Here is a 24,257-nt window from a genome sequence, read left to right on the forward strand (position 1 = left end):
TTTTTAAACATTCCTATTGCAATATTTCTGCAAACATTTCTGACATACATTTCTATTCAGTGAATGAGATTAAAAAATAACTGGACTTTATCATATTCAAAGACATAACATTTTTCAGAAATAAAAATTATAAAATTTCCAAAAGATGGTTTAATGTTATTGAAAACAATGGCGAATGTAATTAAAAAATTTGCATTACTTTCTTTTAAAATACTAAATTTAACAAAAAAACTAATAACAAATCTTCAGGTAATTTATCAATTTTTAAATGCCGAACATTAGAGAAAGGGAAACCAACAGATATAGCGAAAAAATGTTATGTTTTGAAGCAAGTAATACAATAAATTATAATAAATATTACTTAAAGAAGAGTTGTAAGATTTTAAAAATATATCTACACCGAAAGTTAAATTAATAATATAAATCAATTTTATATTAATTGTGCTAATGAGCATCTATAACATTGAGGCTACAATAAAAACCTCCAACCTAAATCCTTGTAAAGAATTTGCTGTGAAAAATTTTACTTTGGCTATAGATAGAATATGTATATATCTCCCTACATTGCAGGACGGTCGTCTTACAATTAGCTAAAAAATTTATTCGCAGTTTAATAAAGTTGCAGATGTAGATAAAATCATACAAGGAATATTAAGCACTAATTGTAAGATCCACCTTTGACTGAATAAAACTCATTCTCTAATTAGTTGTGTATAAATGTTTACCTATAATAAAGTTTATAATAAAACTTTTGACGCACCTTCTGTTGAACGAAAGCATGTTGTACAAGTTTTGGTTCTAACGACGGCAATAAAAAATGCCTGTAGGATCCCCAAACGTTATTGGAACGTATAATATTGATAGGTAGGTCCAACTGCAGTTGATTCGCGTACAATAGCTCATGCAAAGAAAAGGCTGGCACTTTGTCATCTTGAATAAATACACATCTGATTACTTCACCACCCGGTTCCTTTCGTAAACAATTAACAAGGCCTAGTAATCCGCATTCAAAATCTTTTTCTGCGACAAGTATTATTCTTGTATTTACAGTAGTCTGATTTTCCACATTCATGATTGATTTCAGTTTATCTATCCATGTAAATTCGTAATTATTTACGTGTACAATATGGTACTGTTTTTTAGCAATATTTTGTGTTTTTCTTAGCAATAAAAGTGTCTTTTCATTTACTTGTTTTTTCAGTATAATATCCAATCCATATGTTTTTAGGCATGAATAATCATAGATTGAATCGGATTTCTCCAAAGTAAGTAGAAAACCTTGCGACATTAATAGAGACAATAATTGTCTGTATAATTTCTTGTTATTTTTAGTCAAAATATCATAACCAATGATCATTAAACAGTTTTCGTCTTTTGACAATTTAGTAATTTCTGTTGTAGAAACGTTGTTTGACAAAGAGATATTTTTGAATCTTCCATGATTTGTTACTATCTTAATATGGTGTCGAATCTGAGGTGAATCACTTAATACATCATTAACAATTGGATAATTTAGGTCTTCTGGTGTTATTTTATCACTGTCATCGATATATTCAATTATTTTAATATTTATCATATTACAACATTCGAGTGCAATGTGCATCGACATTCTTATTGCATCGCGTAACGAGATAGCTTCTAAATCATGGTGAGCAATAAATTTGTATTCTTCAAGAACGACATTAACTGCTTTCTGTCGGCGAATTATAGGTGTAGTTACGGTACCACAAATTTGTATTCCTCCGGATATTATAGCGTCCAATGATTTATAATAACGAACAGAGAATTCTGCAACGTATTAAATAAAATTGATTTGTCGTACAACTGTAATATTATACAATCGCATTCTATTACATTTATTTACCCCTAAAATAAATATTAAGGCTCAGTACTTAATAAGGATATTTCAATACTTAGTATTTAAGTTGTAATACTGAGAAGGGGAGGATCAGGTGAGTCACCCTGGGATTTTGATCCCAATTTTTTTAGTTACTCTGAAGACAAAAAAAAAGTTTACGTCTCCCGGCGTTTGATCGAATAAGCCTTAGTTTCGAAATAATAAATTTGTGAAAATTGGCTATACCGCGGCGCATCATATGAGCCTTCCCGGTAAGTGGTTTCCCAACCAGTGCAGTCGGCTCCGTGCGTTAGGTGCTTGATTCACAATCGTAAGATCCGGGTTTGCTCCCGGATGTGTGCAATATTTTTTGTTTTCTTTGATAAGTGTATTTATCTTGATGATATTGATCTTGTATGCAAATTTTTAAAATAGAAAATTTAATTTAATATCACTTTCTAAACATTAATTTAAATTTAATTTAAATTTAAGTAATAATACTTGAAATAATAAATAAGTAATAATAATAATAATAATATATAAGTTATTTGAAATGGATAACATATAAAAGCAACGTATTTAAATTTTCAAATTGTTTAATTTAAAATTTAATTGGAAATAATATTAACAGTATTTTAAAATTCTAGTTTTTAAAATAATTAATCGTAGAAGAATACCAGGGTTAAATTTAAACAATTTGAAAATTTAGATACGTTGCCTTTATGTTATCCATTTTAAATAACTTATATATTATTATTATTACTACCTATTTATTATTTCAAATATTATTACTTGAATTTAAATATCCTTCAAATAAAATTTAAATTAATGTTTAGAAAGTGATATTAAATTAAATTTTTTATTTTAGAAATTTGCATACTATATCAATATCATCAAGATAAATAAATACACTTATTAAAAATAAAAAAATATTGCACACATCCGGGAGCAAACCCGGATCTTACGATTGTGAAGCAAGCACCTAACGCATGGAGCCAACTACACTGGTTGGATAAACACTTACCGAGAAGACTTATATAGTGCGCCGCGGTATGGCTAATTTTCACAAATTTATTATTCCGAAACTAAGGCCTATTCGATCAAACGCCGGGAGACGTAAACTTTTTTTCGTCTCCAGGATAACTAAAAAAATTGGGATCAAAATCCCAGGGTGACTCACCTGATCCTCCCTTTGTGAGTATTGAAAGTCAGTATTTGTAAACATTTAAGAATTTATGAAAGTTAAGTATTGAAAGTTAGTATAGGTGAGTACTAAATATTAAAAATTTTTAATTAAAAATGATGCTCATTAGAAATTGATCAATACTTAGTATTAGGCATAATTAAGTATTGATAAATACTGAATAATTAACAATTAGTATTGGTGAATACTTTTATTAGTAGTCACAATAATATAGAAGCATCAATACACATTAGAGAAATTAGAAATAAAATATGACTGATTTTTTGAGAAATTAGCTGAAAATCGTGACTTTGCTTATTGCTGAAACCTCGTATTTTTTTAAACAATCACGTAATAATGTAAACGGTCGTAGACCGTTACATAATGGTCCACCATTTCTACTCTTTCTATTTTATTTTTAACCTTTACCTTTTAAAGCATTATATGCATATAATTTTTATAAAAATTAGTTACGAAACAAAAATATGTATTTAGTCCAAAACGTAAAACTATATATTGAATTTGTTTAAGTTTTGACTAAATATTTTAATGGTTGACATGGATAAAACATCCTTTTTTAAAAATAAAACTAAATAACAATTGAATGTTTAGTTAATCAACTCAATGTTTAGTTAATAATCGTATAGGACTAAATATTTTTCTTTAACATACTTTCTTTCTTACACAGTTCCTTTCTACATAGTTTCTTTAACATACTTTTTCTTAGTGCACTATATTTATTAAATAAGGATAATGAATTTTGTGTATGTTTTTTTGTATCTTTTATTACCCTCTTCCCCCCCTCTTCCGTCAATACTAACGGTGATTATTTGTTAGTACTATTACCAAGTATTAAAAAATACTTTAATACTGAGTATTCACAAATACTAAAGATTGGCTAAAGAAGTATTGGCCAATTTAGTATTGCTAAATTGATCAGTAGTGTTTCCTAACAAAATATTAAAACCTCAATACTTATTTTCCGTAAGGGATGTTTTTCTTCAATTATTACTTACGTCTTTTATCAATTTGATAATTTTGAATTTGCTGCATATGATACTTTGGATCGATTATTAATTTACGAATTCTTGTTGGAACCGAAAGGCTTCTTGAAGTATCCCTTAAAATCATAATCTGTAACATAGTGTCCATAAATGCCACCCAATTATTTGTCCACGCAATATGTCCGTTTGATCCCGTAACTGATGCACTTTTTAATCCACGAAATACGCCGGTGTATTGATAACCTCGAAGCCTTAATTCTTTATAGATGTCTTTCATATTCATATCTTCTTTTCCATCGATACATTCAAAAGAATTAATCAATATTTTTTCATTTTCAATATCATTTGGAATTCGTACTGTTCCAGTAACAACAGCATTATCTCCTTCAATTATTTCAAACCTGTTACTACCTAAATACAAATATAAATTATTTAAATATTTTACGTAACATATTGTAATACATCTAATGAATAAGAGAATATCGGTATAGGTAACAGATATAGGTAAAGCAATTAAAAAGAAAAGATTTGAGATTCTAATTATCCTTGAATGATATTTTTAACTTTTTAAATACTCTATAAGAGATATAAAATTCATTTTTTTATCTTTAATTTTAAAAAAATTTTAAACTTTACATAAGAAACTAAATAAACTTATTGATTATATAATGATATTACCCTCTTGAAGAGAAAGGATTAAATTGATATTATTGTTTGGTGATAGCATTATAGCACGAATAAAATTAACATCTTCAAATACGATTGGTACATTGTTAACAACTTGTTTCTTCAAAGATGAGACCATGTTCCAAACAAGAAAAAGATATCCCGTAGCTGGAAACAAATTTTTTTCGTTGACGACATGACCTGCTAAGTATGCAAATACTTCATCAACTGTATCAATATCAACAATTATTTCTCTTTTGTGAAGTATTTGTTGTCCTTTATATTGTATTAAAGGCAAAGGCAGTTCAGAATGATCCCACCTATAAACATTAAGACTCATTATGTATATATATATATAACATGTGATTTATTTCTTCAAAAAAAATTTTCAACAAATATGGAAGATATGGATAAACATTTTAGACAAGAATTGCATGTTTTAAAGAGGGATAAAGAATAATAAAATTAATTATTTAAAAAATTGCTTTTAAGAAACACGATAGCGTCTTGCGTCAAGTAAATTCGCAGCACGCGGAACCCACGTCACTTTACCCAAGCCGGCGATTTTCGAGCACTCGAATTTATCATATTTCAGTAACGGTTGAATTGATCAAGTTCTGAGTATTCTTTATCGATAGCTTAGGTGGAAATTGTATTAGAAGAGTATTTTCATTTTTTTCTTCGTGAGATATCGCAAGAAGTTTAAAGCTTGGTTTATGTAAGCTGTAACCGTAAGAAATTGGCCAATCATAATCGATTTATAAAAGAATAATTGATTATTGGTTGATTTTTTACGGCCTGCATAAACTAGGCCTATTGAACGATCAAACGAACTTACCTGTAAGTGAAGTTTGATCGTAATTATACGAAAAACCTCGTTCGAAGAGATTACACATGTAGTTTCCTTTCTTTCAACTATTAGCCACAATTTTAGAGTGAGTCAAAAAAAGCGCGCCGGTGGTGGCGTTTCTGCTACACCGCCTCGCGCGCCACGTGATATCCCGTTTCATTCTTTAGAGTTTGTATTCTTAAAATTGCTCCTATGTAGAGGGATTTGGGTATGAAAAGAAAAAACTTTCTTATCTGGGAGGGAGTGTAATCTCTTCGAACGAGGCTTTTCGTATAATTACGATCGAACTTCACTTACAGGTAAGTTCGTTTGATCGTTCAATTATACTTCAAGCCTCGTTCTCGAGATTACACATGTAGTTGTTTAGAGATAGCAATTTTGAGAAACATTATCTATATATACCTATATATATATATATATTGATTGTATTATACATATATTCATACTATGCTATTACAATATCTCTAGAATTTTTTTTATATATATAAAATTAAATATAGCCGCATTATATATATATAAAAATTTTTTTTTTTTACTCCGTTAACACCGTATTTGAAAAAACATTATTGTCGACTGTAAGTGGACGGTTGTAGAAATTAGCGAAAACCTGAGAACTTTCTAACCAGCCTGCTGTTCTTCTAATTATTGACAAATTTATACCTTTAGAAAACGCTTTTGAAGTGGAAGCATGTCTCGTTGAGTGTGCTGAGAAAATGGAAGTATCTATTTTACTCTTTTTGAGAACGGATTTGATCCACTGGCTGAAAGTCTGTGTATTTATTGCTCTGTAAGGTTTTTTAGTTGTAATAAAGAGCTGTTGTATATTTCCTCTAAGCTGTGCTGTAACTTCTAGGTATCTATGAATTGATTGCATTAGACATAATGCTGGCTTTTCGTTAAAGGCTGCTATTATAAGTAAAGGCTGTAACCTCCCAGGTCCTGACGTCTTTATCATATCTGGAATTCTAATTTCTAAACGTCCTGGTATCTTAGTAATATTATAGATAGTAATATTGGTTAGCGTTTGTGCTCTTTGAGCTGTACATAAAGCTAGTAACATTGCAGTTTTTTGTGTTAATTTTTTAAGACTTAGATTTTTTAGGGGATAGAGCGTTTCTAAATATTTAATACTATAGATACATCCCATGTAAACGCATACCTCGGGCGTGCTGGTTTTAATCTAAAAACTTCTTTCAAAAAACGACTGATTAGATTAGCTTCTCCTATCTTATTTTCTGAAATCAGAGAAATCGCAGACCTATGAGAATTTAAAGTGCCATATGATGCACCGGCTCTAAAGCATTCTGTTAAGAATTGTATTACGTTGTTGCACGACGGCTCGAAAAAATTTATATGTTTTTGTTCACAATATATTTTCTATTGGCGTAATGAAGATTCGTATTGTTTAACTGTTGAGTTGGCCAAGGACGCTATCATTATTTCTAAGGACTCGTGAGGTACACCTCTCTTCCGGAAGGCTTCGCTGATAATCTCCTTACAATTAAACGGAGATGTTGCGCTCTGGGGTGTTGTGACAACCTGGTTGGTGATAAGAGCAGGTTAGGGCTTGCATCAAGGTGAATCGGATTGGATATTAATAAGCTAATAAAGAGAGGATACCATGGCTGATTTGGCCAGTCAGGTGCCACGACAATACCACAGGCCTTATCGTGCTTTATTTTGACTAAAGTTCTTAAGATTAAGGCGAATGGGGGAAAGGCATAAAAATTTAGGTTTGACCACGAAAAAGTAAAAGCATCAATCTGTTCACTATTAGGTTCTGGATACCAGGAAGCAAATCTAGTGCATTTTTTATTTAGATTTGTGGCAACTAAATCTATTTCTGGTGTGCCGAATTTTTTAACTATTGTGTTAAAAGCGAAAGGTGCTAGCTCCCATTCTCCATCATCGTTCTTTAAGCGTGATAGAGCGTCTGCTTCTACATTGTCTTTGGAAGCTATATAAGATGCGAACAAAAATATATTTCTTTCTTCAGCCCATTTCCAAATTTTTCTAGCTAGGGCGTTATATTTTGAATATCTAACGCCTCCCATCTTGTTAATATAAGATATTGCTGTAGTATTGTCTATTCGTAGAAGGATCTGACAATCTCTAACATTTTTTAATAATTTACATAAAGCTAAGTATACCGTCAAAAGCTCTAAATAGTTTATAAGTCTCTTTTTCTCCGATTTATTCCAAAAACCATGTATCCTCTCATTACCGCTTACAGTTCCCCAGCCAGTTGTAGATGCGTCAGTGTAAAGTATTATTTTAAAATCTCCCGATTTAATTGGATTGATCGAATTTTTCAATCTGGCTTTCCACCAATCTAAGTCTGGAATAAGATCTTTGGGAATTATAATAGTCTTAGTGTAATCATAATCATTGATAATAAGGGCAAACAGTTTTTCTCTTTCTAAGAGTCTTGTGTATAGTAAACCGTATTCTATTGCTGGACAGGCTGCGACTAATTTACCAATCATCTGTGTTAATTCACTGATTAAGCAAGTTTTCTTTAACATAAATTTAGTTAACCTGTGACACAGATGTTCTCTTTTTGTTTTTGTCAGTTCTATATGATATTTGATAGAATCGATGACAAAACCTAAAAATTTACATTTTGTTGACGGTTCAAGTTGACTTTTTCTATCATTTATGATGAAGCCTAAACGAGACAATAATTCTCGCGTTTCTAAGACGTTATGTCTACATTCATTTAAAGTACTCCCTATGCAGAGGAAATCGTCTAAGTATATAACTGAGGATAAGCCCTGACTTCGTAGGAATTTTGCAACCGGCTTCAGTAATTTAGTGAAAATAAAAGGGCTTGTACAAAGTCCGAATGGTAAGCAAACAAATTCGTATATTGTATCTAGGAATTCGAAACGCAAGTACTTTCGACTGTCTTTATGTATCGGTACTACATAATATGCATCCTCAAGGTCTATTGAAGCCATAAAATCACCCGAAAATATTAGTTTTATCGCTGTACGCAAGTCTTTTAATTTGAAATGGGTAGTTGTTATGAATTCATTTAATTTCTTTAAATTTAAAATGAAGCGGTATGATCCGTCTGGTTTTTGTACTAAAAAATACGATGACAGAAATTGATTCTTTTTTGGCTTACAATCTTTGATCACGCCCTTCTTCCATAAGGATAAAATGGCTTTTCTGCAGTTCTCTTTTTCTGTTTTAGAATTAAACGTTACTGGTTTTTGTTCTTGATAAACTTTAGAAGAGAATTTGATTTTGTGACCTTGTATACAGCCTAGTACAAATTTATCAGTCGTAAGTTTCTGCCATTCGGACAAGAAAAATTTTAATCGGCCTGCGATACATACATCTATCTGGTTTTTCTCGTAGACCGGCTGGAACTTCGGTGTGTCCGTGCTCTCGAGTTGTACGCTGGATCTTTCGTTCTGAAGGTTAGACGAGGACGGTTGTAGCCCTGAGTGTTGGAATAGCCTGCACGATTGGGCCTCTTCTCCTACAGGCTCTTCGCGTTTAAATTCTTCTTAAAATATTGTGACAGATTCTTTGAAAACTGTTGATGTTTGACATTCTGTGTTAACCTTGCAATATTTTTAGATTCTTTAATCTTTTCTGCTAAGTTCTCCCCAAACAGAAAAGCATCCGATTTTCTTTCTTTAAGAGTCGTCTTAAATTGCTTATTAATTCCGGGGTAAATAAAAGCTTTGCGCGACTCCGTCTCATTATAATGGATTGCCATTAATAATTTCTGCCGCTTCGTTAAGTCTTTCGATGAACAATAACTTATCCATATCTTCTTCCTCGGTCATAATCATTGTTAGAGCCGAGCCGAGTGCTGTGAGAGCGGACCCTGCTAATTTTTGATTGTCAACCATAAAATTGTCTCTCTTAATTGCTGATTCTGAGAGTATAGCGGTAATTTCTGGGTTTAATTTAGGTGCATCGAATTCCGTCGAACGAGCATACTTGACCAACAGTTCTTCTTTGGACTTCTTTTCTAAGCCGTGCTTCACCCAGTAATTCCAACGAAGTTTCAAAGAATCATGTAAAGTAACATCTAGGGCTTTTGATTTTTGCGGATCTTCTCCAAGCACTGCTAAAATCTTATTGTCAATTGTCGGCGCTGTATTCTGACCCGGATTATTTGGTGCGATGTTTTCATTATCTAATTGCTCAGGAGGCTGTGCTTTGTCCTCTTTTTCTGAATCTAGGGGAAAAAAATGGCGTGACATATAAGAAGGAGTGATATTATTTCTATTATGTTTTGCCTCTCGTGCAAACTCAATAGATTTTTTTTTTTTTGCCTCTCGTGCAAACTCCTTATTTATGGACGAGCCAGTGTCGCGATCTCGAATGGATGCGATTGATAACGTCTAACCTGCCTTACCTCCCTGTGCAAGTTCGCTGCTTTATCTTATAAATTGACATGAAGTCAAAAAAAGAGAGTTTTATTATTCTTAATGTCGCAATGTGTTGCCTCTCGTGCAACCTCAATATCTGCGGACTAATCGGTTGTGCATCTCGTGCAAAGTATGGTAGGAAAAAAGAGAGACCTAACCTGCCTTGCTTCTCGTGCAAGTTCGTTAGGTGTGTTGTATTCTAAGAGATTTTGCTACAAGAATTTTCTATTATCCGTAAGTTCTTACCGATTTCTATTACATTAGATTGTTCTGATTCTCTCTCGTCCATTTCTCGTCGTCCATTTCTTGATCTTCCTCCTCCTCCTTCTCCTCCGTGCTGGAACTTTCGGGAACGGCACGTATGATATCTAATTTCCGTTGTATCTTTCGTATTTTCTTATACAGATCTTCTATAGCTTCGGTTTTACGCTTTCCTGGCATGATGACTATCCTATCTATGCACTAAACGTTCAGATTAAGATATCTCGTACTAAATCGCATGTGGCTTCTAGCGCACAAAGGAAAGGAATGAAACGGGATATCACGTGGCGCGCGAGGCGGTGTAGCAGAAACGCCACCACCGGTGCGCTTTTTTTGACTCACTCTAAAATTGTGGCTAATAGTTGAAAGAAAGGAAACTACATGTGTAATCTCGAGAACGAGGCTTGAAGTATAATTGATATCTTGATATAATAGTTGATCCAGAGTGACGAGGGAGCACAAAAAGCAATCGACAAAATAAAAGAGCAAACGAGATACGCAGTTTCACGCGCTAAAAATGTAATTATTTTATAAAAATTTTACTTTGTTTAAAATAAGAGTTTCAAAATATAATTCCGTCAATCTTTAAAAGCTACAGTCTGTTTGGCAAGAGCGTATGATTTTATCAATATATGACACATTGATGTTAAGTTCGGTTTTTTCTATTCTCTGAACAGCTCAGAAGAATACTTTGGGATTAGATGGGTAGTATGTTTTGTTTATAACAGAGCAAAATAAACACAATGACTGCTGCGTATGCAAGTCGTTTTGAAGCAGTGTTCCTTTGCACACATCCGAAAAGACCGAAAATATCATATGCAGCTGCTGGCCGGTATATGAAAAAGTTAGAGAAGTCCGTTAGGAAGTGGGTGGAACAATATAACGAAAAAAAAATATTAATGACCTGCCGGAACTCTGGCACTCATCGCTCAATGGCAAAAAAAGATTATAAATCATTAAGGTATTTAAGAAAAATCCTGGGTGTTCATTACGGTGAGCAAAGAATCTTTTATCAAAAATTTGTGTAGAAATTAGCCTTTATACTATTAGACAATGATTGTTTGATTTTGGAGACGGCTGACAGTTTATAATTTTAAAACCTTTTTTGAATGAAAAACACGTCAAAAAACGGTTGGAGTAAAAATGGCATCACTACAATGGATTGGCCTTTTCAATCGCCTGATGCCAATTTCATCGAAAACGTATAAACAATAATGAAATTAAAAAAAAAAGAATTTTTAATTTAAAGCAGCTCGTTCGTCATATACATGAAATCAGGAGGTTGTTTCCTGAAACAATGGCTGAAAATTTCGTGAAAAACATGCCTCGACGCTGCCAGGCCATTCTCAATAACAAGGGACATTGGACAACTTACTAACAATAAGTAAACGCATTTCAGTTTTATGAATGTTTTAATAGATCTGAATTTTTAACAAATTTGTGTTTTTTAGGAGAAATAAGCCGTACGCTCTTGCAAAAGAGACTGAATTTAGTTTCCATTTGAAACTATGGCGTGTACTTGCATATCCCTTTATAGTTATTTAAAAGAATTTATTGCATTTGTTTCATAAAATACTTATAAGTTTTATAATTTTTAACTGTTATTTTGAATGTGCATTAACAAAATTTTGAAGTTCTAGCTTTGAAATTTTTAAACTTAAAATTTTTTAAAAAAGTACTACGTCTATGTACATCATACAGACAAGGGGATAATTAATTTGTCTATTTGAAAATTTAAATTTTTGTCATTATGTAATTTGCCTATTTATGTCCGGATATAACACATACATACTATACCTTATAAGAGGAGAAATCATTGGTGTGCCGCGACTTACAGGAAATTCTACTGTCGGATACAAATTTGCAATCTGTGGTTGCAATCCTGTATTATAGAGTTTTCCAATTGTTTCTAAAAATTTTTCGTCACTGCAATTCTCTGTACGATCAAATAACGCTACATTTGTTATTGTAGAATATAAAGAATTATTTAAAATACATTGAAGAATATTCTCAGGCGATATTTCAATCGTCACCGTGTTTTTTGGAATTAAACTTAACGTTTCTGCAAATAGTGCCAAAGATGATAAATTATTTATATAGTATTCTGAACATAAAAAGGATTTGTTTAAATATTTGTGAGCGGATGTAGTTAGCCATTTTGAGCTAGGAAATATTCTTTGTGGTATCATTTGGTTCAAATACTCTTTACATTTAACTATTGCAGGTTTAATGTAACGACTGTGAAAAGGTATATAACCACAAAAAATCTCTTTTACAGAAATATTGTTAGTCTGAAAAAATGTACAAAAATGTATGGTTATTTATTATTTACGGAAATAATATTAATTACTTGATTTAACAGATTTAGAGAAACTAAGTTGAAAAAATTAGGTGCTTTCCAGTAACGTAACACAGTCATCAGTCTTGCACTGTGCGACACAGTGTTACACAGTGGCGACATGTAGTTGAAAGTGTTTCTGTCGAAGCTATAGTAGTATTCGACTATCCGTTGATGAATATCAGTTATTTGACGTAGTTTGCAAAATCGCGCAAAACCTAAAGGTTAAGAATATTTACTATAAAAACGGCTATTCATTCCAGTAATATTAAATGTAATATCTGTTTAGTAATATTAAATATAAAAATGTTGGTATCCACAAAGTGACGTAAAACAGCTATACAGCATTTTTATTATTGTATATATGGGATACGTATAAAATGTTTCCCCTTCGCTATCAAAAAAAAAAGGGGGGGGGGGTAAATTTAGTTAAGACATAGTGTTAACCGCTGACATTAGAGTAGACAAGAAATGAGAGAGCATAATTAAATTCAGAACGGTTGGAGCAGGTCGGAGTACAAACACGCAAACGGATATTGTAAAGCAATTTTCTCCTATATGTCTTTTGTACTTTTTGAAACACTGCAAGAACTTTCTTAGATTTCTTAAGGAAAGTATGAGGTAAACGAACCTTGAGTTTTATGGCAAATTTTGAAGTTGATATCATCTACTCTTTTATCACGCGGTGTTTTCTTATATATATGTACCAGCTCCACAAGTATTAATTATGCAATTACTGGACGAGAGGCCTGAATAAAGAAAACCAGAGCTCGACAAGCATGCGCTCTTATCGACTTGTGTTATAGTTAGAAAGTACTGAGTTATATAATGTCGCTTGTGCACTGTGTTACATAATGTCGCTTGTAACGTAACTGCAGAGTACTATTTATGACATAATTATAACAATGGTTGTTATTTAAATAATAGTGTACCCGTAGATCAGCAAGAAATGTCCTCATAGATTCTATTGGCCCGCTCACGATAAAATTGGATGCACTATTGTAACAAGCTACATCAATGTCCGAAGAACACATATTCTTTATAGTTTCATAATCGAGATTAATTTCTGCCATGGAACCGTTAATTATTTTTGATTCATGAAGCGCTAAACCGATAAAATACGCCAACAGTATTGTTTCTTCAGCTGTCAAACATCCATCGGCGTATCCACAGACTAATTCACCAATGGAATGACCAATTATAAGGTCGGGAACGATACCAACAGATGTTAGAAGATCAACTATTCCAATCTGTAAAACGTATAAAGAAACTTCTTTTTATTTTAAATCATCTTTATTTTTAACAAAAATTAATATTATAAAATAAATTGTTAGTTTAATTCATGTCTATGACACAATATATTAATAAAAACTTAAGGGAATATTGGACCTAAGGCCGAATTTCCTCGACGTCTGTATTACAGAACTTTATAAGCGTTCTGTTTATCATTCTGCACTTATATTTTGCGTACTCTTACACACATAATTTTATTATAATTTTATATCAAGCGATGCGGTAGCGACGCCAGGTATATAAAAAAAAGTTTGTCAAAAAGTTTGAGTCAATATTTTGTGACTACAGCACTGGCATTGTCGAAACGCTACCGCAGTATTGAAGTGCTACCGCAGTAGTTTTATCTCGACGAGTTTTCGTCTTGCCAATTTTCCGATTTAATTAACTCGGAATTTACTCGGAAACGAAGATTATAATGAAAAAAATTCTAATGATACTTTTATAATAACTTTTTACGAGCTTTTGATTGCAACCGGTTCGAATGAAATCGGTTCAGTCAATCCCGAGATTTTCACAGCGAGTCTGTGAAAACAAGTCACTTCAACGATTTCAGTTTTCGGTGTTCTTCAGTCCCGCGAGTGTCCGCCAAGGCGCATTTACAATGCTCAAGACGGGCGTCTGTCCGTCATGATGGGTTTTTATGTGAGATTATGCTCTATGCAACTGCCTAATCAAAAGAGCGCTTGAAAGAGAGAATGAATGAATGAATAAATGTGCGTTTTATTAGCCCTAAGGCAAGCCCTCTAAGAACACACAGGTACAGCAGAACATAAAGAAAAAAAGAAGCTCTGACAAACTAAACACAAAATAAATCCGCACAGCACATAATATTGCTGCAATGTTACATTATTGTGGTAATATTGCAAAGATATATTGCAGTAATATTGCTGCAATGTCCGCAAAAATTTATTGCAGTAATATTACTGCAATATTTCAGTAATATTACTGAGATATTGCAGTAATATTCTTTAATATTATGTAATATTAAAGAATATTACAGAGATATTGCTGTAATATTGCTGCCATCCCATACAGCACAGAAAATTGCAGCAACATTGCAGCAATGTTGCAATGTTTGCAGATTGCAATGCAATATTACGGAGACATTGCAGAAACATAAATTAACAATATATCTGCAACATCGCATGGCATATGCCAGTAATATTCCAGAAACATTGCAATATCATAATTTTTTAATAAAGTAGTGGCAATAAAGAGCCAAAGCAGAATATTCGCGTATAATAATATATTAATTTAACTCATCCATAATTATTCATCCTTTAGTAAACTAAGGTCGAGCGACGTTACTAAATTTTCCGCTGAATCTCTACATTCCCTAAGACTAGAACCGTCCATACATCGACTGTAAGTCGACTTATCCAAGTCAGGCTTTCAAAGTTGACTGCAAATCGACTTTGCATAGATGTCTGCAGACATCCTTCAAATGTTGACTCTAAGACGTCTAGAAAACGGCATGCGGTCCCGTGGTGCTGTGTGCATCATATTATTATTAAGAAACAAAAATATTTATATCAATAGACGAAATAGGTCCATATGAAGAAACCTCGATCTACAGCCCAATGAACGAACAATATTTTTTAATTGTTCTTTTAATAAAAATTTTTTCATATTTAATTTAATTATTGTATTATATTGGTACATATTTTCTAATTACATTTTTATTTAAACAAATAACAGAAAAGTTATTCCAAATGCTATTCTGCATTTGCGAAATTAGTAAAAAAATTATAATTTTATATTTGTTTATATAAATATTGTGCTTTAATTATACATATTTAATTTTTTTGAGAACGTATATTGACCTGATCTACTAGTTATATATACATATCAGCGTAAAGTATTCACAGTTCATCATGAGGGATCAATTTGCAGCGATCACGGAGATCAAGCAACGTTCACCAGAATCGCGACTTGGATGGGTGACCGCTTGAAAATTTCCGAAAAAGATTCCCGAGATTTTTTTTGCAAAAAATGTTTTTTTAAATGTTACACAAATATTGTTTTGTTTATTGGAATTATGTGGTGTAATAATATTTATGTGAATATTTTAGAAAAATAAGATATTTCAATGCAATATTTCAAAAAGCTGACATCTTAATGTTGCTGCAATCTTCCAGCAATGTTGTAACAATGTTTTGCAATAAAATGCAATATTACAATGTTTCAATGAAATTATTCTGCAATGTTCTTGCAATCTTTCTGTGCTCTATGGGATATATTATGTCTACAAAAAATTGTCATAGGAATATTACTGCATCATCTCAGTAATATTGCTGTAACATTACTGCAATATATTATGTCCGCAAAAATTTGTCGCAGTAATATTACTACAATATTTCAATAATATTTTTGAGATATTGCAATAATATTCTTGTGACCAATTTTCGTGGACATAATATATTGCAGTAATGTTACAGCGATATTACTGAGATATTGCAATAATATTGATATTCTCACGCGGTCACCCATCCAAGTTGCTACTCCGGTCAACATTACTTAACCCCTAAGATTGCTGTAAACTAATCCCTTGTGATGACCTGCAAACACTTAGTGCTGATATGTGTATATAACTGATAGATCAAGTCAATGTTATTTGTTTAAATAACAATGTAACTAGAAAATATATGTTAATATAATGCAATAATTAAATTAAATAAGAAAAAATTTATAAATTATTACTCAACATGTTTATTTTTTATTTATCACAAATATTTTCTGAAATATTTTATAAAATATTTTTGTTAATATTTATTTTTTATTTAGCATAAATAATTAAAAAATTATTTTATAATTATTTTAATAACATTTTGGATAAAAATTTTTATAATTATTCTTGTCATGTACATAAAATATGTATGAAATATTTTCATAACATTTATGAAAAATATTTATAATAAATATTTATTAATATTTACCATAAATACTGTATGCTATTTAGATATATTATATTGCAATATTGTTGCAATGTCATAGCAATATTATAAGGTGATATATTGCATTCTAATATTTCTGCAATATTACTGCAATATTGCAATGTGAAATATCATATTGCAATATTGCTGCAATGTCATAGCAATATTACAGTGGTATATCCCGTTTTGATATTCTGCAATATAATTGCAATATTATAATATTGTTTTAATATTACTGCAATATTTTAATATTGTTGCAATATTATGTGCTGTGCGGGGACTAGTAACAAAATAGAAGCTAAATTGAACAGAGACAATGAAAAATAAAAGTAAAATAAGAAGAAAACAGAGTGCATAACGCACGTAAAGTAGAAAATAAAAATAAAAATGAAAAAATGAACAATGCAAGTGAAGCAATTAGTGACGCGATATCGGAGTAAGAATAAAAATAAAGATAACTTTATATTACTAAGTCTCTTTATATTACGTCTTATTTATTTATTTATTTAACGACTCGGGCATGCCAAATATTTATTTCACTATAATCCCGTTTGTCGTTTAGTCACTTGAAAGATTGAATTCAACGAAACTGCTTTGAAAAAAAATGTCCGTAATTGAGTTAGTCCAGCATCCCCTTAAAATCATCAAAAACAGAATACATTTAGAAAAATATAAAATTTTCCTTACCTGTAGTCCAATAAGGCCTAAGAATGAATTCACAATATTTTCTGAAATATTTTTATCATTTATCAAGATATCTGTGAGGTATATACCATAAGGTCTCAAAACAGTGTCACATTTTTTAATTGCCTTAGCAAACGCTGAAAATTTCATTAGAGCTCCACCTATTAAAATTTAATAATTCTTTAATATTGTGTACACACGCATACGCGAGCAAATATACATATATATGTAAAAAAAAGTTCAATAAGTTTGCAGAAAAGTTCCCTTTTTTCTAAAAAAATAAGTAACACTATAACTATATAATATCTCAGCCGAATTAGTTTATATGAAATCTTGTGTTTAACATGTATAAGTTTTGTCATTATCGAATTAGTAGTTGGAAGATAAGAATGTTTTTCTTGTGATTTTAGTTTTATACTGGAAAAAGCGTAAATCAAGAAAAAATTTATTAAATGATTGTAACTGGTAGCAAATGTTTCACATACAATTTACAAACAAAAAAGCAATTATCTTATCAAAAAATCAAGAATGAAGGCAATACGTTGTTAATTCATGAGACCCAATTGTTTCAGAAATCATTTCAAATTCTCTAAAACATAAAATTTCCTCTCATCAGTCTATAGAGACACAGTTTCATGATAAATCCAGCCTTGGAAATCGAAAAATACGATGAGCATTGTCTTTAATTCTTGATTTTTATTGACGCACGTTTGCTTACTCGTTACTATAGAAGAATGAAAAATCAATTATGTCTTTTGTTTTCGTGCTTTTTTGCTTGCTAACGCACTTCGCGTAACTAATTTTTATTTCATCAAAATTTCTAAAATGATTTCAAATGAGACATGTTACAAAGATCTTAAAATAATGTCATTAATCAGCATTAAAATTAAGAATTTTTAGATGTTTTTTAGAAATAAATTTTAAGATGTCTTAATATTTGTAACATTCGAAATAATTAATAAAATATATTTACTTACTTATTCGAAATCTTTGAAATCCTAGTCCAGAAAATATAAAACAAATTGGCCTTCTTATATGCAAAAAATGTTCCACTTTATTAATTATATTACAAGACGTTTTAGATCCAGTTATTAGATATCCTCTAAAATGATGATTTTCTATGTTAGCGCTATGAATATGGTGTAGCAGAGATATGAACTCTGGGTCTACTGGTCGACTTCGCAACTGCATTAATAAAAAGGTATATTTGTATTTATCATTTTTCTTAGAATAACTGTATGTAAATATAAATAGAGATTATTGCTTTATATAATTCAATAAGTATTTCACATAAATGTTATTATTAGTCCTAGCTCCCCACACATATGTTTGGTTACCTTTCTCCCCACATCTATGGGTTTATGGGACCCTGTAACTTTCATGTATATCTTTGATTTGAATAGAAAGCATATTTTTTAGTTCATAAAATATGAAATTGATACCTGAGAGTCTGATAAAGACAATAAGCAAAACCCAAATTAAAAATATTTTACTCTGAAATAATTATAATTTTTTTATTGTGTTGCACAAAATTGTAAGAATTGAGTACATACGGCCCGTCAGATATATGTGAGGAGCTAAGATTAATAAAGAAGGTGATATTATAATTCTTATTGATATAATGGTTACTATAATATCTTTGTAACAAATTTTAGTGATTTATATTTATATTTGTGTTTGTATTCGTATTTATATTTATATCACAAAAGATTAAATGTCATAAAAACAGAATCCTGAGATAAATATAAATAAAGTAAGCTAATATTGGCGTACGTCATCTAAAATAATTCTAACTGCTTCCTCTGTACGTCCAGACACGGCTACAAGCCTAGGTAAATCATCATTCGGAGCTCCCTTGTTAACTTTTCGTTTAGGATTTGATTTTAGTAATACGTGGCAATTAGCCCCGCCAAATCCAAAGGAATTAACAGCTACATAGCCTCCTTGCCATTCTGTTGGTTCGGTGATAATCTTTATTCTTCCTTCGATAATAGCAGATAACTCTTTTCGTGGACTATTGAAATGTATTGTAGGCGCAAGTATACCAGTTTCCATTGCAATTAATACCTTTAACAAATTGTACCTCTTTACAAGCAGTAAAAATGTTTAATAAATTAATAATCTTAAAGCAATTATAATTAATTAAAGCAGTTATAATTAATAATTGTTATACAATCATTATATGGTTACATTGTTTAAAAGAAACGGAATTTTTTAAATAGTTATGTTTGCTACATCAATGAGATCTTAAATATTATAAAAACGATTATGAATACTGGCCATAGAGTAATATTCCAAACGGTATATTATGCTGAGGGATTCTATTAAGAATAATGCCACGAATAAAATATCACGATTGATCATCTTGGCGTGTTATTTTAAAAGTTTTGTAATTTCTTAAACCAACAACGTATACTTCAGTAAAAATTCTTCTCAAAATTTTTCATATAATTTATTTTTAGAATTTTTTAAAATAGGTGAGACTAGGGCTATTCGAAAGACAGGGCAATTCGAAAAATGGATATATCTTTTCATGAATACTTGTTATTTCATATTTATGAAATAAAAATTTTTATAGAATGTTATGGAATTATAAAAATTAAAAAATTATTTAGCTATCACTAACTTTCAACTTGTAATTAGCAAAATATTTCAATATGAAATTTTATAGACAAATAAAACGTTAAAAAGCTGATAAAAACAAGCAATTTAGCTGCTCATTTTTTGAAAAAAATTAACGAAAAAAATGTTATTTTAATTTTTTTTATTGTGGCGCATCTTTCAAAAAAAATCTGATAAAAATATATTTTGTAGAAGTTGAGAACAGAAACCACCTGTAATTTTTTCAAAGTGGTACATCAACGAAATCACGGTAGAAAAAATGTTTAAAAGTTATTTTCATTTTTTTTTAAATCGAAATTTGCATCAAAAACAAATGTAAAAAATATTTTTATTAACGTCTAAGTGTAATTGATTTTTTAGAAGTTTTTCAACATTTTATTTGATTTGTTACTAAGAAAATCGTGGAAATGTAAAAAACACGTTTTTTTGCTCTATCTTGGTCACGTCTCCATATAAAAAGAAGGCCAACTCGAAAAGTCATGGGGGCACTTTCACCTCATACTTATTCCGCTAGGCCTTTTATTAATTTAAAAAAAGACATTCCAAGATCGTAAAAAAACATCCCCATTTGAATGTGGAGTTGATCTAATTTCAAATAATCGAATACCCTTTAGATTTCAATTTCTTTGAATTAGATTAACTTTCTTAACTTTTGATATTGAAATTACCTTATTAATTCCTCTTATTCATTTATTTAAATTCTTTAATTTGTTTATAATTTTACCTTTATTCTTTTTTTATTTATTTTACTTACATGTCTTTATCTTAAATATATAGAAAAATCTATCAATTGAAAAATTTAAACATCTACAAAATATTAGTTAAATTAATGTTACGTCTGGCGGAAAAAATTTTTATTTTTCCGCGCCATCCATATTAGTAATAGCCTAATTAAAAATCGGTAATACCCTCCGACCAATTAAATAAATCCTACATCAAAATTATAATTCAATATTGCTCATATGACTTTTACAGGCGCAACCGCTTGGCAACATCGCGCCGCCCCCTCGACGCGCAACACCCGCGAGTATCTATTGGCGCTAGACAAACCTCGTGCGCGCCGACCCCTTGGCTCGCGACCCCCTCTAATATCATCAAACTCCGCGCTTTGGAATTCCATTCATTTTTCCAATATAATATAAAATATTAGGAACGGAAAAATTATAATTATCGAAGCGTGATTCTTTCATGGATGCTTCCTACTACACCATGCAACTCAAATTAAAATCATTCTAAAATCGCGGCCAATAAAAATGCCAAAAGACTTTGAATCAATCAATCTCTTACTAATAACAATAAAACTTTAACTCTTTATATATAAACCTATAGCGTGTGCGTGGTGCTATTGCCTCGTACACTCTCAATTACGATAATTCAAAAAATAACACTCATAAAAGAATTCTAGAAATTTTTCCTGTTAAAATCAACTCCCCGTAGTAGCAACAATAGAATATTAATATTTAACATTGCATAACGCTTCGGTACATGGTCCTCCACCGTACCATGTATGCCTTATCGAGATCCTATAAGGAACTTAATTTATATTAATTTTCTAAGCATTGGATTTTGCATCTAAGTGTGGTATGCCGTATCCCCGCGAGTCGCGACCCCCGGGAACGTCAACAAGCGCCTTGCGCGAACTATAGGCGCGAGCCGCGCGGTCGCGGAACAGGGCGGGCTCCTAAGGACTATGCGTTACAAAAAACTGTCGCTCCGAATTTTCCGCAAACCTAAAGAATCGTCCCGCAACACCTCTTGCCCATATCCTTGCCTATATAAGGAGCAAAATCGGAGCTCCAAAATTCAGATCAGTCTTGTTGGTCGAGCGAGACTCGCTGCCCAGCGACCGCCAAACTGCAGACCTCCAGGTACGATCTCAACGGGGGGGGGGGGCTCCGAAAGTATGTTGCATGCGTTCCCAGAGCTCCCCCGTAAGGACCAGGGCAAGATACCCGGAGGAGTTTTAGTGGGTAGGCCTCCGTCAACACGTCGTCGGCGGGGAAGAGCTCCACATAACCGCCAGGCATCCCCCGGGGCGTGGGGTATGCGATAAAGCATTTTCCCTCCGTTACTAAAAAAAAAAAGTACGATCTCAACGACAGATGGGCCTACTCCTGATGAAGACTTTGGTCTTCGGAGTAGCCCCGGTCGAATCGCCTTTTCCTTTACTATCATCTTTCTTTCCCCCTTCTACCAGAGATCCAGAGGGTTGAACCACACCAAGCATTAGCTTGAGTGTGGCCTCACTCATTTCTCTGTCTCCCTCCCTTTCATCCGAGCGTTGGAAAAGACTCGCAAAAGCGACTCTTCGACGTCTTTCTTCTCTCTCTCTTACCCTCAGTGCCGTCGGAGAAGACTCGCGAAAGCGACTCTTCGACGTCTCCCTCCTCTCTCACTCCCAGTGCCGTCGAAGAAGACTCGCTAACGCGATTCTTCGACGTCTTCCTTCTCTCTCGCTCTTTTTTCCGTCGAGGAAGATTCGCTAACGCGACTCTTCGACGCACTCATCGTTTCTCTACCTCGTGACTCTTAACATTTTTCTCCCAGTCGAATCCTACCTTCAAAAAGGCATTCTAATGGGTGTCCTCTCCGATCCGGTGGTCTCTCTCAATATATACTTATATTTTCATCTCTTTGCTATTTGCTTTTCCATAATTAATAATTTATCTCATTAAAAATTGTAGATTTTTCGCATAGACTTCTCTCTCTAACGCTTAAAATCTTTTCTTTCGGAAGACCGGTAAGTCATTTACTCATTCAAATATCATCGTAGCAATACTTCATACCAACTCATACATGTATCTCTTCAAAAAAATATGGGCCGAAAAAGGGCACACCGCGGCTACGCCGGTGGTAATTGAAAATGTAAAAATTAAATTAAAATTGACAAAGGATCGGTACGGAACCATTTGTTTTATCCACGGTTAAACAATCCAGTAATCACAAATTATCATTTATTTTCTTATGTTCTCATGTATAGCAAATATACAGGGTGTCCCAAAATTCGCGCAATCGGAGTACAAGACGTGATACTTTACGATAAAAGAAACAACTTTTTCCTTTAGCAAAATTGCGTGCGACAAGTAGTTTTTGCAGGAGAGCACGTTAAAGTTAACGAATAAGCGTTCTTGGCTCTGCGGCGCTCAGGACCGGCGCGCGCGCTCCTCACTTACTTGTACCTAGTCGTTGGCTAGTGGTTGTAAGTAATGTCTTAAGATGCTGATACGATTCTGTTATAATTAGTTATGACATTTTAAGACTGTAGAATCAATGAACATCGGTCGTTAATCTCAAAATACGGAAGAGGTTAACGACCGATATTCATTGATTCTACAGTCTTAAAATGTCATAACTAATTATAACAGAATTGTATCAGCATCTCAAGACATTACTTACAACCACTAGCCAACGACTAGGTACAAGTGAGTGAGGAGCGCGCGCGCCGGTCCTGAGCGCCGCAGAGCCAAGAACGCTTATTCGTTAACTTTAACGTGCTCTCCTGCAAAAACTACTTGTCGCACGCAATTTTGCTAAAGGAAAAAGTTGTTTCTTTTATCGTAAAGTATCACGTCTTGTACTCCGATTGCGCGAATTTTGGGACACCCTGTATAAATATAAACATACATTATTAATTTAACTATCGCACACGCGTCACTGTTTATTTAACCCCACGCCAAGCTCAACCACACTGTACACTTAACCCTTTCATTTTTAATAATAAACTCTATACGTTCACATAATTTATTGCTTTAGTTATTCACAATCCTCCCAGAAAAAGCACCCCCATCCCTCCTTCCTCATATCAATACATATCGTGTGTCTGGGCGAGTTATCGCACGACTCAGGGACACGACTGGTAACAGCTGCCCCCTTATTCATTCTTTCAAAAAATGAATCACGTCCCGGATCGCGAATCCGCGGACGTAACATTAAATAACATTTAAATTGCATTTAAAAGTTAAATAAAATACATTTATATTTTAAAATTTAATATAACATTTATATTTTCCTATCAATATTTATTAATTTTTTTAAAGTAAACCAATTACATTTAATTTATCGACTTAAAAATTGATTATATATTTTAATCTAAAAAAATTTAACTAAAACCAAAAAGAGGTAAATTATTGTTAATAATTTAATTGAATATAACCGTCAGATGACAGGCATGATATAAAAATATCTAGAGTTG

General features: G+C 32.2%; 1 protein-coding gene across 1 annotated transcript in view; it reads right to left on the minus strand.

Annotated features, from left to right (window-relative positions):
- LOC105202953 (fatty acid synthase) overlaps nt 1–24,257 on the minus strand; it is a 68,243-nt gene that overhangs the window by 8,445 nt on the left and 35,541 nt on the right. Inside the window, exons 6-13 of the mRNA XM_039456710.1 lie at nt 19,217–19,510; nt 18,421–18,628; nt 17,447–17,604; nt 13,466–13,783; nt 11,993–12,486; nt 4,703–5,010; nt 4,037–4,435; nt 761–1,788 (exon numbers count right to left, since the gene is read on the minus strand). Of these exons, the coding sequence (XP_039312644.1) occupies nt 761–1,788; nt 4,037–4,435; nt 4,703–5,010; nt 11,993–12,486; nt 13,466–13,783; nt 17,447–17,604; nt 18,421–18,628; nt 19,217–19,510 (3,207 nt within the window). The remainder of the gene's footprint in view (nt 1–760; nt 1,789–4,036; nt 4,436–4,702; nt 5,011–11,992; nt 12,487–13,465; nt 13,784–17,446; nt 17,605–18,420; nt 18,629–19,216; nt 19,511–24,257) is intronic.

Source organism: Solenopsis invicta, chromosome 13, assembly GCF_016802725.1.
Source record: "Solenopsis invicta isolate M01_SB chromosome 13, UNIL_Sinv_3.0, whole genome shotgun sequence".
Lineage (NCBI taxonomy): Eukaryota > Metazoa > Arthropoda > Insecta > Hymenoptera > Formicidae > Solenopsis > Solenopsis invicta.